Here is a 19924-nt window from a genome sequence, read left to right as displayed (position 1 = left end):
TTCGTCTAGATTTCTGGGGAGGATAAATTTTTGTGCTCTGTGATCTCTAGCCTGCAACGGGGTCTTGAGACAAAGTAAATTGGTGCTACTATGATATCAATAATATAAAGAACAAATAATGCTATCTTTATAACTTTGTACTAAGGATTAACAAAATTCAGACCTAAAAGCTGAGGAATCTAGCCAAACACATGAACAACGTGGTTTGTTAGGATCCATTACCAGTTGATAGGTATTTGTTTACTGAACTGATAGAACATGTACATGCTGATCTCTAAACACAGAGTTACATTTGAAATGAAAATGGAAAAATTACAGACTTGAGGAACAGTTGCTGTGCTGCTGAAAAGCTGGTGCTTTAGGGTTTTTGTTAAATGAACTCCTCCCTGTCTTCATACTCTTTGGGTGTTCCTACCTTCCTTCATAGGTTCTTTCCTTCATCATCTACCTACAAGTAACCTGAAGTTGCACTGTCTTCTGTCACCAACTGGTGCAGAAACATAGGGCTTAATTCTTCTTTTTCTTTGAGTGTGAACAGCGTCTAATTGAATATTGGAAGAGCTGCATTGCTAATTGTTTTGAGGACATTTACTCTCTGCTTCTGTCTCCTTCACTTAATCAGATTAGTATGGTCACTTCAACCTGCACAGATCAGCAGGGAAGTTTCCTGTCTGCTAAGTTTTCAGCTCTTTCAAAGCCAAGTGTAAATATCCAAATAAATCTCAAACTTGCAGCTTTGATTTCTTCTGTAACTTTTGTTTTCAAGATCCCAGTCTTTTTGAAAGGATGCAACATTTTGTTTACTGTAACTTGTTTTTCAATCTGATTAATAAAAAGGCTGGGAGTAGCCAAATGTAAACAATGAATATAAACATAATGGTTATTCCAAAGTAAGAAGCTTTTAGGTCTTCAGGTAGAGAAGAAAGAGGAAGGAGGGAAATGAGTCAATAAAATTGCTGGTCCTTAGGAAGGAAGGAGGGAAGTTAGTCATGTTGTTAAACAATTTCCCTTAAAGCAGTTCCACAGCCCCACTCTCTTTGTACTATTGTGTTGATTTCTTTCACATAATTTTGGAATTTTTTGCTTCTATAAAAAAGGGTTGGATGTTTTGGAGAAAAAAATTGCTGTTGATTACTGTTATCTGAGAGCACATCTGAGCATCAGGGCTAGTCAGTAAAAAAATATTCTGATTACTGTGACAACAACATATTATTAGGCTGATCTCTGCACTCTGATTAGTTGTGGTCTTCAACATATAGGATTGTGTCTGCAGGGTAGTTACAAAAGCATCTTCCCATAAAGATTATGCAAGTAAGGAACCTGTAGCAATTTAGCTGTAGCTTAGACACTGCATTCAGAGCTAGGTTGCCTCTATACTAACTTTTTCTTAAGGAAAGGGTTTTTTGGAGAAGCTCAAGATGCCAAAGTAATTTGAAGACCTGAAACTGCAGGCATAGGGAAAGTTGTCTAATGCAGGTGCCTAACTTGGCTGCTGCAACTATTTCACCCCACAGATCGTATAGGGAATTTGGATCTTGCAGCTCTAGATTGCAGGTGACCTGAATAAGGCCTTTTTGTCTTGCTTGCCTGCAGTTTTCAAATTGTGTCAAACGTCAGAAGTATTGATACTAATAGTGGCTTATGGGCGAGCTAAGAAGCTCTGCTCTTGCTCTGTTGGGCTACCATATGCTCTCCATAACTACCAGTGTATGCTTCTCTGCAATCTAATCTGCTAGTTTTCATGAGACCTTTTGTATGTTGTTTTGCAGAGTCAAGATTCACGATGTCCCTGGTAGATGTTAATCAGGCAAGCCACATTAGTCCAGATAAAATAAAATAGCTTTTTCGCTAACTCTATTGAGTCTGGGAAAGCTGAGATTCTTCTGATAAGCCTCTTTTCTTGTTTGTATCTAAGATTGCTTTCTAATAGTAGGCACTAGTATAACAATTTTCAAACAGTAAATGCCTAAGGTACCTTCTGGCCCTGAAGTCTACTATTCATCAGGCTTTTAGACCTGTTCAGTAAGCTTTTGTGCTAAGATAGTACTTTTTTCTGTTCAGCCTAATCTCAAAAGGAAACTAAGCTTATCAAATCATAGCTTGTATCCCTACCTCACCTTGCTGCCAAACGCACATCAGTAATGACCTTCTACCCTTTTGGCCAACCACAGTGAATCTCAGTTACCAGTTTTCAAAGATAATTAGGTTTCTGCTGGTTTAATCAAAATCAGCGGCTATGTGACAAAGAGGAACAGATTGAAATTAGTGTCCCTGTGAAGGAAAAGGCAGGGGGAGAATTCAGCTGTTCTGCTTGACAGCAGATGATGCCCACTAAAGACATGAGCACGGGTTAATCGATTAGTATACCTGTCGATCAGGATGAGCCATAGATGTGGTGCTTCTTGCCCCGCTGACAGGACAACTGAGGAGGCATGAAGAGAGCTGGCAGTGTTCGGTGAAAAGGCATCAGAGATACAGGGGCAAGCCACGGGCACAGAGGAATGAGCGGGTAGGGACAGATCTGTTAGTGTCGTGGGGGCATGGTGGCCTTCGGGATGGTGCTGGCAGGATGGGAAATGTGCGGGCATCTGAAGGCACTAGAATATGTAGGGAAGTGAGCGATAGTGAGAACACAAGGTAGAAGTCTAAAACAAAAATCTGGACTCCTTACAGACTGGATACCAGATAATTTGTCACTTTGTTTTCAGGGTACTGGTAGAAGTACAGTAGACCTCAATGTATATAGTGTATTTTAATTAAGATTCTGTATTTGTACTAGGAAACTGTTATTTTGCTAATAGCTTTTAAGCAGACAACAGCAATACATGTACTCATGGAAAGTTAGATTCATAGCAATATGTATTTTTCACCAAGCCGGATTCTGTCACAACTCTGTATCTAATAAAGAACAAAATATATGTATATATAAAAATATAAAATTGTTAGAAGCAAAACCTATGTTACTATTTTAAGGAATAGCCAAGAATCTCAGCTGTGAAGATACTCTAAGGTACACGCAGAGGTGTTACTTGTAAGGGGAGGAATCAATGAATGAGAACCAGACAGACTGATGAGAGATCAATTTTTTTCTGCAGTAATCTGGTTTTAAAAATCAATATAAACCAAATTTTTTTTTTTTTAATGTTCAACTCAAACATTCAACTTCTTTTCTTTTTTCTTAAAGTGAACTGTCATTGTCTTTCTTCAGTAAGCAGTTGTCCAGGCAGTTATTAAAAAGTGGTTGGATTTATTCTGACTGAAACAAGAGAGTTGTGGTTTTTTTAATAACTGAAGTAGAGAGCCTTTTGACAAGTGGCTTCTGTTCAGGACAGGTTTTATTGACAGCAGCGATCAGTTGTACCTGAGGAAATAAATTTTTTATGATGTTCTACTGATACAAGAGGCATGGAACTATTAAGGTAATTCACTGAGGAGAAGAGGATCAATGTCAGAAGTCATGCAATGATTCAGGTAAACCATGGACATACTTGGAAACCAGATAATATATGAAGCACTTGACCAAGGTTTCTGTAGTATCTAGTGCAGGGCAGGTAAAAGAGTAGGTCATGAGTGAAGAAGGTATCTTAGTGCCAATTTGTTGGTTGTGCTTTGCAGTGAGAAGGGAAGAACACAGAAAATGCAGTATTGATCAACATAAATGTTCTAAAATAATTACTTAAGGAAGGGATTTGGTTATATAGAGTATGCACAATTCTGGACATGTTTTGTTCTTGTTGTCAAAAAGAAGACATGCTTGAAAACAGACTGAGATAGGCTCCTGCACACTGATTACTAAGTAGCTTTACATGTTTTTAAACTTAACTGTGACATACATTTTTATAAGTTAGTGGGCTTTTTTTTTTTTTTTTTTTTTTTCAATATGATGATTACTTTGACTGCAAGGTGCAATTTGCATTATAGAAGTTAGTACTTTCACTGCTAAACATTGTCAGAAAACTTTTTTCACATTTATGTTACATGTGAAACGTTTATAAAGTCTTTGGTTAGAATAGCTGTTGGGAGAAATTTTATTTTTAGTACCTGCTTCATTCAGTAAGGAAGGGACATTGTAACCAGGATGGCACAGGCTGTAGGACAACTTTACATTATACCACAATAACTTGTATTTTGCTAAGCTGTAATAATGCAGAACTTCTAATAGGTTCCTCATGGACAGGTTTAAAAAGCAGGACATAGTTTAGCGTGCTTTATACCAACACTACTACTGAAATATTCTGTGATATGTACACCACAGATGAAAAAAAGGTTTGTACAAGCCTATTTTAGCAGTGGTATTCCATTCTACCACAGCAACTAGCTAATTTTAGTATTGCTTGTGTCACAGAAATTTTATTTCAGAGATGAGATATTTATTAAGTTGGGAAGATTTTAAACTCCTGACTAAGATTGATATTTGATTAAGAGTATAGGTCAAAATATTTACAAAATTTTTCTAGTTTCTTCTATCTTAGTTTTTATCTAAGACTCAAATGTATTTACTTTTAATACATTTATATTTCTCTGACACTTGTGTTAAGTCTGTTTTTCAAGGTTTTTTTACCAGCCTTGCTCACTAATGGGGAAAAAACAATTAAGACTTCAACTCCCTAAAATACTTCTTCACATGGTTATCTTCATCACTGTAAATGTGCCACACTGAGGTGGGGTATCCAGGTCCTTGTCTGAGATGTAGTATTTGAGAATGAAAGGCATATAAAGAAAAAGTGAGAAGTTTTAAACAAAAATGTTGTCACTCCCATGTCTTGCCAAAAAAGGTAAAATAAAACAGGTGGTAAAGTTCTAGGCTATATAGTAAATTGGTGATTTTTTGTTTGATTTACTCCATTTACATATTACAAGAATAAGATGATTTTTTCAGATGTTTTATTGAAGAGTATCTGTCAAAAGGCTCAGTGACTTAGCTGTGTCAACATGTTCAACTTAAACAGCTGTTTTTATCAATGGCAAGTAAAATCTAAATTTTGCACAATACATATTCTGTTTAAATTACCTAAATGTTCCTTTAAAAAAATAAGCTTTTTTTTAAGCCTGAAATTATGGCTGCATGTGTTAAGGTCCATGCTTATTGAAATCTGCCTTAATTTAAATGGGGACAAGTACATGTTTGCTATTGTTATTGGAGTTTCAGGGTTAATCAAAAGACAGAGGAAGTTACTGACTAAGCACTTGGAACCAGTTTGCAGAAAGGCTAAACCAGCTTTTCACACCTATAGTTTCTTCTGCAGATACCAAAAAACCCCTTCTTCATTTCAGTTTATTCCCATTCCATAAGTTCAGTTGACTGCTCAATCAAGGTTTTTAAGTCTTAATGTCTTCTAGGTCTTAGTGGGAAATGAGAGGCAGGAAAATCTGTTTTCTTCTTGCAGAACAACAATAATCATAAGGTGTGGGAATATGTGAGTGGCAGCTCTGAAATGTAGAAGAACACACTGGCCTTAAATCATCACTCCAGTTCAGTAGCGAAACTTTCTTTGTTGGAAATACTAATGAAAGTTTGATAAACTGGTTTTTTTAATGTACACAGCACATTTCAAGTAGTATTCTTCACTAAGAAAACAAATGTTTGCAAATCTTAAGTGAATTTCTGTTTGTACTAAAATCCATCATGGCCTAAAGTCATTTTTAGTAAGCAGTGTGTTTTCTGCTTTCTATATTAATTGTTAAGAATCAGAATTCTTAAATGAATTGTATAGTTGAATTATATGAATATATGTATTTGTATCTGATCTTCAGTTAGCAGAAAGCAGTTCCAAATTTAAAAAATACAGGCTATATTTAATTATATATTCTGATGATTACACCATCTTGTTATCTGTATAATGAAAACAATTCTTTAAAACAGGATGCTGAGTATTTAAATATTTGTATCCTGCTTGTTTGTTTAATTCAGGTTTAGTGTCAGTAACTTCATTCTGACTTGAAGCAATGTATCTTCTTTATTCTGGAAACTAAAAAAAAAGATGACTTGAGCACTGTCTAAGTTGAGCAGTTACTGTTATAACTGCTCATTTTAGAAGTATTTAATGATATGCTGTTACTTAACAGATACTCAGTAAAAGAAATTTGGGGGTCTTTTTTCTTCACAGAAATTTCCAGCTGAAGGACTGGCAAATGTTGTTCGAAATGTCTTTGACTTTGACTCCTACAACAACGAAATGCGTGAAATTTTAATCAGCACTTTGCACAAATACGGGATACCTATTGGAGCAAAACCGACCAATGTACAACTGGCCAAGGAGTAAGAATAGCATAAGATATATACTAAGAAGACAGGTCTCTCATGATCACTTTTTTATAGTGTGTTATCTTGCTGCTAACTGATTTTAAAACAATCTGGAATACTTGAAGTCAATACTCCTCTGGTTCAAATTCATATTCCTCCAAATAAGTTACAACAATATAAATTACTTTATGATAGAGTATTTGCTTATTATTAATACTTAATGTCTATGTGCATATTGATAGCTTGTATGGTAAACATATATATTAATAAAGGGAAATACTTGTTTCTTATCCTGTGTTTTTAATTGAACTGCAACACACTTCTGTCCTGTTATTACCTAAATCAATAGCAAAAAAAAAAAAGTTATCTTCAGTAGTGGATTTTGTCTTTGATACTCACAAAAGGCTTTACAAAAATACTTTTTCAGAATAGGACAATGCATGTAAGCTCTAAGAACCATTTTTGAATGTGTCTGTATATCAGTATTATTCTTTAATTATGTTACCAGTTGATATATTACACCATATTCTTTTTCAGAGGTTAGAATCAAAACAGGGGTTTTTTTAAGACAAAACTAAATTATGGAACAGATTTAACTCATTCTTCTACAACTTAAGATAACAGGCTTAAGTAGATCATATTGAAAAGCAATTAGAAAACTTACTCTGGCTTGAACTCTAATACATAATTTATTTATGGAGAAACAAATATTTCCCTTTCATGAAGAAATGGATATATGGAAAATTGAATTTTCCATGGGACATATATATTTTATATTTGCTAAGGAGGGACTGATTCTTATGACATAGTGTCTTGATATTAGGTGTCCATGTGTAGGTTTCTCCTGCTGGAGCACCACTGTTATCATATCTAACATCCTATATATAACTATGAAAAGAAGATTGGCAGTGTAATGATTGTGGTGTACCTTTTAATTTTGATGACAGAAGAATTACGTGCCTAGGGAACCAGTACTTGAGCAACTACAGTGTCTGTCAAATTGACAGTACACACTTGAAACTCTTGCCATAGTTTCTTTGCTAAAAGTCACTTGGTAATTTCTATTTTAAAGAATTATGATGTTTGTCATAGGTTTTGAGAAATTTCCACTTTATATAATTTTTAGAAGTATTAAATGTGGGTTTACGTGGGTGGATTGAAGAGGGCTCTTTCATAATGAGAAGATCAGAGGTTTAGGAAACAGAAGAGAAAGATTGCTCTAATGGGGAATGTTCAGTCTAGAAGTGAGAAGAGAAGAAAGATCTGATCATATTGAATTAGGGATAATCACCCAATCATTTTGAATCCGTCACTGAGGTTTTATAGGACAGGTTACACCGATGATGACAGAAGACCCACCACAAAAACTTCACTTGACTGGCAACTGTGAGTGCATACTCTGTACACTGAAAACCAAAAGGAGGAGAAACTACAGGAGCAGTTCACACATAGTTGATAAAAGCAACTTCTTCTTAGATCTCACCATGCAAGTTTCGGACTAGGCTGACCACCTGGCTCTGATAATCCAGCAATCTTGGTCTAAGTACCTTACTTACATCCAACACAGCTGGCATTTCAGGTTATCATAGAATCATAGAACGGTTTGAGTTGGAAGGGACCCTTAAATACCATCTAGTTTCAGCACCCCTGCCATGGGCAGGGACACCTTCCACTAGACCAGGTTGCTCAAAGCCCCGTCCAACCTGGCCTTGAACACTTCCAGGGAGGGGTCATCCACAACTTCTCTGGGCAACCCGTTCCAGCGTCTCACCACCCTCACAGGAAAGAATTTCTTCCTTATATCTACTTTAAATCTACCCTCTTTCAGTTCAAAACCATTACCCCTCATCCTATCACTACACTCCCTGATAAAGAGTCCCTCCTCATCTTTCCTGTAGGCCCCCTGTAAGTACTGGAAGGCCGCTGTAAGGTCTCCCCGGAGCCTTTTCTCCTCCAGGCTGAGCAACCCCAACTCTCTCAGCCTGTCCTCATAAGGGAGGTGCTCCAGCCCCCTCATCATCTTTGTGGCCCTCCTCTGGACCTGCTCGAGCAGGTCCATGTCCTTCTTATGTTGGGGGCCCCAGAGCTGGACACAGCACTCCAGGTGGGTCTCATGAGAGTGGATTAGAAGGAAAGAATCACCTCCCTCAGTCTTCTGGCCACACTTCTCTTGATGCAGCCCAAGATACGTTTGGCTTTCTGGGCTGCAAGCACACATTGTGGCTCATTGTCAGTTTTCCATCCACCAACACCCCCACGTTCTTCTCCTCAGGGCTGATCTCAATCCACTCATCACCCAGCCTGTATTTGTGCTTGGGATTGCTCTGACCCATGTGCAGGACCTTGCACTTGGCCTTGTCGAACTTCATGAGGTTTGCACAGGCCCAGCTCTCCAGCCTGTCAAGGTCCCTCTGGATGGCACATCCCTTCCCTCCAGCCTGTCGACCGCATCACACAGCTTGGCATTGTCGGCAAACTTGCTGAGGGTGCACTTGATTCCACTGTCCATTTTAAACAGCACTGGTACCAATACCGACCCCTGAGGAATGCCACTTATCACTGCTCTCCACTTGGACATCGAGCTGTTGACCTCAACTCTTTTCAGCCAATTCCTTATCCACCAAGTGGTCCATCCATCAAATCCATGTCTCTCCAATTTAGAGGCAAGAATGTCATGTGGGACAGTGTCAAATGTTTTGCAGAAGTCCAGGTAGATGACATCAGTTGCTCTTCCCTTTTCCACCAAAGCTGTAGTGCCTTCATAGAAGGCCACCAAATTTGTCAGGCATGATTTGCCCTTAGTGAAGCCATGTTGACTGTGACAAATCACTTCCTTATTTCCCATGTGCCTTAGCATGGTTTCCAGGAGGATCTGCTGCATGATGTTGCCGGGCACAGAAGTGAGACTGACTGGCACGTAGTTCCCCGGGTCTTCCTTTATTCCCATTTTTAAAATCGGGCTTATGTTTCCCCTTTTCCAGTCCGCAGGAGCTTCATCGGACTGCCACAACTTTTCAAATATGATACCCTCCAATATCCTACTGCTCCAATCCAAGACAGCCCTGCTGTTGGTCATGAGATTTAACCCTGTGGAGGTTGTAAACCATGGGTGGATCACTTTGAATTACAGACACATCTTTCAGGAATGGTTTATTTATTTATTTATGGTTGATTCTGCCTTGGGGTAAAAGAACATCTAGATAAACTCTCCAACTCTATTCCAGCCCCTATGGCAAGCTCCCATGATGGACATATTGGGGTAATTTGGTATGGTGTTTAGACCACAGCAGAAAAAGTACTTCCTGAGGCTGCTACATGTTTAGAACTAGAGTACTGACCTCTTCTATAGTTTTCTAGGAATTTGAGAGTAAGAAAATGGTGCTAATCTAGTCCGTTCCACTTTCTTCAGAAAAGATGCAAGTTAATCTAAAACCTTTTTACCTGATTTTTGTCATGATTCATACATGAAAACCTTCAGAGATGGAGTTCTATAACCTCCCAAAGCAAGTCAGTCTTGTTTCTAAATATCCTTGCCATTAGAAAGTCATCTCTAGACTAAACACATCCCCTTCTCTCAATCTTCCCCCTTTTAAGGCCTCTGGTTGTTTTTATTTTTCTTTTACAGTCCCCCTCTCCACTTGATTCATGTCCATTTTTAAGCATTGTGCGTGGAACTGGACAGTTTAGTTTCTCCTAGAGCTGAGTAGAGTAGTATGAGAGCATAGAATAGATATGTATTTCATGTGGCAGTCCCTTTTAAAAACCTCAGTATGTTTGCATTTCTTGCAATATTTAACTCATGTCTGGTTTTCTAAACATGAACCTCCAGATCCTTTCTGCAGAATCCTGCATAGCACTTGCCCCATCTTCACTTTATGTAATCAACTTCCTTCATGCTTACACTTTTCTTACTGTATTGTATTTTTTCAGATTAGTTCTCTGGCTTGTCAACATCACTTTCAATTTTAAGCTTGTTTTCCTACCTGCTTATATTCTCTCACAAGTTGGCAATCTGAAGGCTTACTAGGTGTGATTTCTACAGTGTCCTAGTGACAACAGCATAGCCCCGCAGAGGCTCACTTCTGTGCTCCAGTCTTAATTTGCAAGACTTTTAAGACTTACTAGCTAGTGTAATCAATTACTCTGTGTTTCTGTTAAGTAACCTGAAAACTAGGATAATAGTCCAAACCTCTTCTGCCTGAGGATGTTAGTCATACCTGCAACAAAATCATTGCTATTGACAAGAATACAAATCCTGTAGAATTAAGAAGTTTTGTGATACATAAGCATTTCCAGGAGATTCTGGAACAGGAAAATGATTATATTGAAATGCTGACTCCTTTATACAAGTATTCACTGGCTTGTCTTGAATCAAACAATTTGTGAATCTTTATTTTATTTTAGCAAGTTTGGGAAAAGTCTGTCTTCTATTACTTAATCTAAAAGGAAGCTTGAATAAATCAGAATTATTTAAATTGCTGCTGAAACATAAGTGATGTAAATACAGGAACAAAAGCATGAGAGACACGAGCAACACACTACAATACAGGTCTCAGTAGAAGGAACTTTGAGAATTGTATCCAGCTGAAATTACAGGGGAAGTTTAACAGATGGTACCAGTGATCCTTATGGGAATTTTAGCTTAGACTCTGGTATTAATACACCTAATCTTGGAAGGAAAGATTAGGTGATGTCTAATGACCATTTAGAAAAGAATTCTTGCAGTAGTTATTTTTTCAAAAGATAAATTAATTTGTAGATGCTATCTCATTTATTTCCAAAATTAGTATCACATATTAGACCTGTAATATAATGTTTTATTTGGGCTTTTTTTCCTTCAGGGTTTTTTTTTTCCCAAATAGGATGGCCATTTTTCAAGGCACTGACATGTTCAGTGTTGTCAGGTTATAACATCATGATGTTGTCTGTATCTCTTGGTATCACCTGTTTAATAGTATATAATTTCTATCAGTATTGTGTGTAAAGCAGATGGCTTGTCTATGATGCTTTGCTAAGACATAATGGGTAAATGGATTACTCATTGTACTAAATCATTATCTTTCTTTATGCACATTTACACTTTGTTTTTCCCATTGGCATCTGTTATGTCACATTTGTCTGAACTCGTGTTGATCTGCCATTTTGGTGCACAGTTCAGACCATTTGCAATTCATAGGTAAAACAGCATTCAGCTGTAATTCTGGCATTTATCCGTGATGAAATTGCCATTCCATATTTTTCCTCCTGTCACTGTCCACTTCCAGGTGCTTGCTATAACTTGAGTATTCATTTTATGTGAACTGAATTTTTTATATGTAACGTAAATTTTAACAACTTTAATTTTCTCTTGAAATGGGTTGGGTTTTTTTCCGTGGATAATCTGCAGTTAATTGTTGAGCCTGTCTCATACCATATGTGTCTCTTGGCCATTCTGTGCATTGCAAGGGAAGCCGGGGGGCGAGGGGAGTCTGCACTTGACTATCAGGGAACGGGAAGCCTAACATAAGATTGTTCTGTATGTCTACTGCTTATATTCTTAATCAAAAAGTTTTAAATAAAGTATGGAGATCTGGTCGGTAAGGAATTTTCCTGGATTCAAACTATATCTTACTTAAGTCAAAAACAGTTAGGTGTGATAGAAGTCTCTTCAGCTAGATAGAGCACAGGCTGTTACTGAAGTCCTTGAACAATACATTGTGTGCCGGCACTGAGCTGGTTTACAAGATCATGTATTAAGCAGCTTTGTTGCCTGTCACAGTTCATGTCTGCAGCTGTACTAATACGATAGTTACTGGCTATATATTCGCATTCAGTGCAACTTCAGTCTTACAAGATCTGTGGCCATTTTCCAGTATGTTCTCAGAAAGCTAAATATTATAAAGCAGGTTCTATTGACTTTTTGAACACAGTTGTTTTGTGTCTTATTTTTTTTATTAATCTAAAATGAATTTATTTTCTAAAATCAAAAAGATACAAATGAAAAAGAAGTTGTGTTCTGAAGTACTTTCCAGAAGCAGAAGACACTAGAGAATTACCTTTTGACAGATTGCCTCCCCTTAGACCACTGTGCATGAAGAAAATCGGGCTAAATAGTAATTTTCTGTAGAATTGTCCCATCAACTGTAGGTCCCATGCAACCACCTCTTCTAAACAAAATACCTGCCTACATAACCATTTCATGGATAGCAGTGATCTTGTACAAAACCAAGATGCAAAATTAAAGAGTAAATAAACATTAAGAAGTATTTCTAAATTTTCCTTAAGCAACAGGCTTTGACAGATCCATAATCAAAGAACTCATCAGGAATAATTCTTTAGAACTTGATTTTAAGTCTTGGCTTTCTTACAAGATTACTACAGTCTGTCATGTAGTTTTTCTGTTCTAGAAACCCTTTACAGCTTTTGAGGAAAGCAAAAATCACGGATCACTGTGTACACCCCAGCTGGAGAGAGCAGTCGAGTTTCAGTACTGTTCTTACCTAGCCACTTCACTTTTTACACCCATCAGATCTCTTTGGTTAGCAGATTTTTGCCGGTGGTGGCATTTCCATAGTATTCTGTCTGCCTTTTATGTAAACCGTATTTGGTTAATTAATTTGAAATACAGCAGTGTGGCAGGAATGCCTTGAAAAGCTTTTTACTACTACTGTCAAAATTTGCTTGTTATTTATAAGTCCTGAGAAAAGAAGATAATTTCCCTCCTTCACTGCATATCATATATATTCACTAGAGAAAAACTGTTAGGATGTATACATGTTTTCAGTGTGGTCATGTTCCAGTCATTCTGCACCCTCACTCTCTACTGAAAATCATTAAGGAGGCAGACTGGTTATGAGACCTTTAATGGCACTAGCTTCTTCAATACTCCTAGTCTTTCTTAGACCAGATTTGTATGAGAGAGCAGTGAGATGGAGTGAAAAAGAATTGTCAGGCCCTGGAAGAATAAGATCCTTGTTACTCTTGACAGAGAACGCTGTATTATGAATTCTGCTTTCTGTTTTATTCTTAAATTCTGTTCTACCTTTCCCTCCTCTTCGCTGTTCATGATGACTTGGTCTGCTGCCCCAGAGAAACTAAATCATTCAGAAACAGGGAAGAGAAGAAAACCTCAAGAATCTAGGAGAAAGGAGAAATCAGTTTTCCTGAGGGAAGAGAGGAGCTATTAGCAAAACAAATCTCCAGAAAGCTGAAACAGAGTGGAAATGTTTTGTTTCTTTGGGAATGCAATCTCTAATTCTGTTACTATATAAAGCAGGGTATTTGGTTAGAGCTTGTTATTAACATATGTTTTGTTTTAAAATTTAATAAGTGTTCATGATTATTAGTGAACCTGTTGATTTCTAGGATGTTGTCCATGGAAGTAATGTGTAAGGAATTAAAACCACAGTCTAAATCCTTGTGGAAGTTAATGTTCCATTGAGCTAACAGGAAACAATTATTGCTGATTAAAGGCATATCAGAGATTATGGTACTCAGAGTCACATAACAAAAAAAAAAATCTCCAGTTTCTTTTTGTATACAAGGCAGTTTTGGCTCAAGCCATAACCAACATTTTGCCAACAAATAATTTTGAAACCCAAATGGAAGCCTGACATAAAATTCCAGTTCATGGATAAACAGACATTTAGTCTAGTGATTTGACTGTTCACCCATTTTTTGCCTGCATGAATAAATTTTTCTAAGAACTGTGCATATTTTGAAATAGTGCATCCTGAATGCTTTTTCCTAATGACATTGAATATTGAAATCTACAATATATTGTACTTGCATTTTTTTTGAGTCTGGCTTAATTTCTCTTCTTAATTCGAGAAGAATCTGGCTAGATTAGCTAGGTGTAAAGAATGGAAAAATGCAAACTGAAGTGAGGAAGAATGCAAAATAATAAATCACTCTTCAAACATTGGTATCTATTGATATCCTTAATTAGGCAACAAACAGGCAGTGAAGACTTTACTGGTTCTTTGACTAAGAAAGGGAATTAATGAGATGCACATTTCCAAGCCATTTTCTGTTGGCAAAAAGTGTCTTTGGCTATCTGACTGCCTTGGCAGATGGTCCAAATGCAGAATGGTCATGGAGACTAAGTGACTACCTGCCTGTGAGTACTGGCCTCTCCTGGTTGCTTGAGGTTTGGTGTCAATATATAGCAAATATTAATGCAGCTTCCCTGCATGAGTTGCAGAGATGAGAGGATATCAGTGTTTGTTCTGTCACTTTTCCTTTAAGTTCTCAGTGGAAAAAATAAAATAAAAGTAAAATTCCCTAAGTTTCATATATAGTCCAACTGAGATTTTTTTATTTGGGATCCCTTATTATTCTGAAAAGCGTATCAAGAATAAATTAAACAAACCTTTCATATCTAGAGGGGCCAAGTTGGCTGATTGGGAGAGGGGAAATAATTGTAACGGTAGGAATGAACATCATCAGACAGGACAGAAGAGTCCAAGCACAGACTTTTAACAAACAGTCTAAGAAAACTTCCTTGAAATAGGCTTTGGAGATATTTATAGAAACTGGGAGAAAGAATGTCTTCTGTTCTCTTGCCAAGTCCTGTAGCTGTACAATAATGTGCAATGGCGTGTAACACAGAATGTTGTTTTGATAGGAGGTCTCCTTAGGAGCAACTGATCCTAAATAAAAGAAACCAAAAGTGATTAGTTCATTAGCTTGAAGGTATTTGTGCCAATTAATGAAGTCAAACCGCTTTCAGCGGTTGCAAATCACTTCAGAGGAAAGAAATAAAAATTGTGTTGTCCCTATTTTGCTGTCAAGCTACTTTGTCATACACAAACATTTTCTTTTCCTATATAAATGAGCTTTGCTGTGGCCCATATATTTCTTCCCTAAATAAAAGGTACAGAAATGAAGAAATTAGACCAAGGCAAGCAACTGAGGCTTTCAAAGATGTCCCTGTCCTTTCTGTAGACTGTACTGGACAGAAGGCAGTGGGATACTCTCACGTCTGCATTCCTTTGCCTTTGTTCATGTAAGCAGTAGCAAAATATATGGAAATAATTTGTTGAACTTTTATTGCATGGTTAACTTGCCACAGTGTTTACTGTGCTTATTCTGCTGGTTTTTAAGATGTGTGTGCCACTGGCAGGAGTTCCTTTAAGCGGTACTGTCATACCCTGCCTGATCTGAATAAAGCCAAGCAAGAGATGGTTTGGATATATTTTATTACATAACTCAGATAATTCAGACTGGAAAAGTTTTCCTTTTGAGGCCATGTTATGTGAATTGCTTCTTCTTTTATGATGCTGTTTAGGTTGTGACTGTATTAGTATTCCAGAAGGCTAAAATTCTTACGATTTAAAATGTAAAAGAAATTAAATACTTTAGTGAGGAAGCATTTTCTACAAGAGAATCTTCAGATATGCCTCATTGGAAAAATGCAGTTGTTTAAATGATTTATTCCATATCAATTGCTGGTTAATGAATGTAAAAATTCATTTGTTCCTACATTGTTTGACAGACTGCCATTACCAGATCATAAATTTATGGGCTACTGGAAAGTCGATCAGCCGCGGAATGCACAACATAAACTGCTGTGTCCAACAGAAACTCAAAAAATAGATGTAAAGGTTTGTCTTTTAATTTTTTTTTAATTCATATAATACTGTTTTTATGCATTGGGATGAGAAGAATCTAAAATGTGATTAATTTCTTCAGGAAAAAGAGTATATACAAAGCATGGTCCTTATTACTTGTTCTTGGGCTTTTTTATACTGTCTAGAAAAATGAACGTTTTTGTATACCTAGCCCTCACAATGTAAGATGTGCTTTAAAATCAGTAAGTTTGTTCAGAAGTTCTTGAAAAGAGGTTTTTATAAGGATGTTGAAAATACCATATCTGAAGGAACTTTGTAGCTGTCTTGGATGCTTGAAGGTGGCCAGTTTGAGACCCCAGATCTCAATTTTTAGATAAGATCAGAAACTGAAAAGAATTGTTTCTATTTTGCATGCAGCCGAATTCTTATGGGTCTTTGGCGCTGCCAAGTTTGAATCTGAACCTTTGGTACAATTTGACCTGCAGCCAAAGCTTCTAAGTCCTTTTCATCTTTGAGTTCTTGGCTTAACTTCAGTAGTTATTACTCCAGTGAATAAGGAATAACCTGAACTGCTAATGTGATTTAGGGGTGCGATTCAAATTTTATATAATAAGAAATTTCCATTGAACTTCTTTGAAACAAAACTATTCTGATTTTTATCTTGTATGGACTGAGTTGTATCAGTACATGATACCTCCTTTGTGCCACTGAGCACAATGGTTCGAAACCAATAAAAGACTGAAGAGGAAAGACATGATGGTTTCTATACTGTAAAAAAAATGTCAGTATGGACATTCGGAGAGCTTGCAGAAAAGCATTTCCTTTTCCTTTTTATTTGTTTAGTAATTGGTCTGTTTCTGTTGTTAAGTGTCTTGAGTCTTGAAGAAGACTTGCAGATTTTCATAAAGAATGGTGAGTGGAATATTTTAGCAAGCCTCATTGTTATCATTTGGTTTAGGGCCCTGTGTACTTAAATATTCAAGGCTTTCCACTGGAACGACATGAAGCCAGGTCCCTCAGTTTCACAGAAGAGCTTGCTTTTTGGACACTGCCTTTGGGTGAAGTTAACTTAGTTTGCGATGTCACAGTAACAAAAGGTGCGGTAAGAAAAGCTACTAACTTTTGTAATGACCCCTAATATTTTAAATATATATATATATAAAATAAATATGTGAAGTATTCTCAAAGTGAGGAAGCATTAGGCTGTTGATTTCATAAGCGCTTGCTGATAGCCAGTGACAGAATATAAAAGGGCAATATGAGGGATTCTAACTGTAATAACAACACTTTGGTGCATTTACAGTAGCGTGTATTTCTAGGTATGTTTGCAATGGAGTATAGGAATAATACTAGGAATTGAAATATGGGAATGGAGGATACAGGGTATGGGAATGGAGTATAGGAAAAATAATATTTTTTTCCACTTTTTTAACAGCAGGCAAAATACAAAAATAATCAGCCACTGAAACTGGAGCATAATTTCACTGGGTCATTGTGGTCTTTGTAAGGATATGCATCTTTTTCAAACTAAGAGAAAGATATGTAATTAAAGTAGAACACAGCCACAAAATTACAAGTCTGTTTAGTTTGTATGTTCAACACTGTATTACTTCACAAAAATGATTCTTTGACTTTTCCTCTCTCGATTCAGTTTTAATACAAAACTTTTAACTTGCAGAGTGCTGTGCTTTTTCCCCCTGTACTTATACTGATTAAAAAATTCTTTCTTACTGGATCAATACTGCTTTAGTTACCTATACTACTTATGTCCCAAAGTGAATTGCATCATTGGGAATATTCATAAACGTTTTTAGGGCTCATCATTAAACATGTCTAAACTTTTATAAACAGATTGCTAATGATCGATACTGGAATCCTGCTTTTTCTGCTTGTAGCCTTAGTTTCGAATATATTAACAGACTTTTATGACAGCAAAACAGAAATTAGGTGGCTTTGTCTTGATTTCAAGATTTGTCTGAAATCAGTCAGGAAGGCGTTATATGTGAAAAGTTCCATATGAAGTTTGCATTCATCCCATGTTTAATTATTAAATACATTAATTGGAAGGGAAATTGGGATAGAGAAAGAAGGAGAACCATGATTATAAACAAAAAGATCTGTACAGATTTTGTATATATTAGCGGCTGGCTGCAGTCATGTCTATACAAATGTGCCTTGGACTACTTGTTTAAATAGTTAATAGTGTTGTGGCAAGATTCTGCCTGTTAACATTTAGTTAGTATCAATAGACCATTGCTGTCCTTATCTCCCTGTGTCAATGGTGGTAATTTTTCTGTACATTTTTCTATATCATCTGCCAAGTTTATGACATATATATTTCCAGAAGAGCAATGCATGATGTCAGTAGCCTTTCATTAATTTTATTTTCTTATTTCAGAAGAGGAAGCTGAAAATGTTCTTTATGTTACTACGTGCAATCCTGTTTCCTTGTACTTCATGAACATTTCTAGTAAGAGTGGATACTTTTTGGATCTTTATGACCTCTTCCCGAGAATAGTTGGAAGTGTCTGGCAACCTTTTGTGACTGTGGCACCTCTGGGAAATCCACTCAAAGGTCAAGTGGTTCTACATGAGGAGGAGGTAAAAAAAATTAAAATATAGCTGAATGTTTAGTGATGAGCAAAGTAGTATCATAAGGGTAGGATCGCTGAGGAGTCTACCTCTGTAGATTGAAATAACCTGGACAAGCCTACCTCCTTCTGAATGTTCTCTTTTTCACTACACTTGAAGCTTGGGAGTTGACTTCAGCTTTAGTTTTTATATGGAGATATTCCTCTTGCACTTTTTAGCTGGACAATGCCCTTTTGCATTCTTGAAGCTGAGTTCTACCTGCTTATCTTAGTTTCTTTTACTGATAAGAGGGAAATTGGCCTTCATGGGAGAAAGGGAGATAGTGAGTTGAGTTCAGGAGTCCCAGTCAAGCAGCATATGTTTGCAAAGTGCAAAGTAAGCTGTTCAATGCTGTGAACTTAAATTCTTCTCCGATCTTGTCCCTTTTTACTTTTCAAATAGTAGATGAAAGAGACATTTTCTGAGTCACAAAGTAAAATGTTGCTTGTATTTGCTTCGTGCCACTACTTTTGATTTGTTTTGTCGATCCTGATGTTTCTCATTCTGTAACATCTGAAGTACCGAGGCTAGAAAGAAGGCTATGTAAGCCTTGACATCTAGTGTATCAGCAATGCAAATTTAGAACCACTGACAACTTCAGTGTTGGTTTGACTCAAATCCTTTTTTTAAAGTCAAGTATTGCATACTTTCCACATACTTTCCACTTTCCATTACTATCAGTGAGCTAAGTGGAATATTTCCAATTCAAAACTTCTTTGCCTAGGAGTGGGAAGAGACAACAGCTGATACAGTGCTGCTGCTGTTCATTTTTTAATGTTAATAATGGTTTATTATGTTACCTACCAGTCATAGTGGTTTGACATGGGCATTTAATCTGTTCATTATTGTTGATTGGTTTTTTCTTTTCCTCTTGTTGTTCTGAATTTCTTCCCATATTTCAGTAGGTGAGATACTCTGATCTAGAAGAACCTTTCCTACACTGAGATGGGGTATTAAGTAGTTTTCAGTCATTTCATAACTAGTATCTCTGCAATACTGTTGTTCCAGGAACATTTGTCAAGTGTTGATGCCACTTTCTGGTCTCAAACACTATAGTTAAGCTCAATGCCTTATGAGAAACACAATTCTTCCACCTTTAGTAGAACTGCCTATGTCTTCTTTAGCTTTGTCTTGGACACTTTCCAATGCCAACTGGAAGAAATATGATTCTGAAGTTACCTGCTTGTGGTGATTGCCTGTGCGGTTGTCTTGAACAGCTGTAGAAGTACCATTCGGGCTATTTTGAGATGCACATAACACATTTGTTTGGTTCTAAACAATCTTTGGCCTTTTTTAGTGAAGTCAATGCAGGAAACTGTAAAACAGATGGCAGTCTATCTCATGTCTAAGAATGTTTATAATGTCTCATGCTTTTTAATATAAAGCCCAGCAATATTCTTTGTTTTCTAAGTCTCTGAAATTCCTACCATGAAAATAACTGTCCTGCTAATTTTGTTTTTAACCAAATCACAGTAGCATTTAGTGTCAGCCATGAAGT

General features: G+C 36.8%; 1 protein-coding gene across 1 annotated transcript in view; it reads left to right on the top strand.

Annotated features, from left to right (window-relative positions):
- The window catches only part of VWA8 (von Willebrand factor A domain containing 8), a 203548-nt gene that overhangs the window by 118490 nt on the left and 65134 nt on the right, over positions 1 to 19924 (top strand). Inside the window, exons 26-29 of the mRNA XM_074859582.1 lie at positions 6108 to 6259; positions 15720 to 15828; positions 16754 to 16892; positions 18194 to 18396. Coding sequence (XP_074715683.1) covers positions 6108 to 6259; positions 15720 to 15828; positions 16754 to 16892; positions 18194 to 18396 — 603 coding nt within the window. The remainder of the gene's footprint in view (positions 1 to 6107; positions 6260 to 15719; positions 15829 to 16753; positions 16893 to 18193; positions 18397 to 19924) is intronic.

Source organism: Strix uralensis, chromosome 2 (assembly GCF_047716275.1).
Source record: "Strix uralensis isolate ZFMK-TIS-50842 chromosome 2, bStrUra1, whole genome shotgun sequence".
Taxonomy (NCBI): domain Eukaryota; kingdom Metazoa; phylum Chordata; class Aves; order Strigiformes; family Strigidae; genus Strix; species Strix uralensis.
The sequence above is the reverse complement of the archived record's forward strand: the minus strand, read 5'-3'. Positions and strand labels throughout refer to the sequence as shown.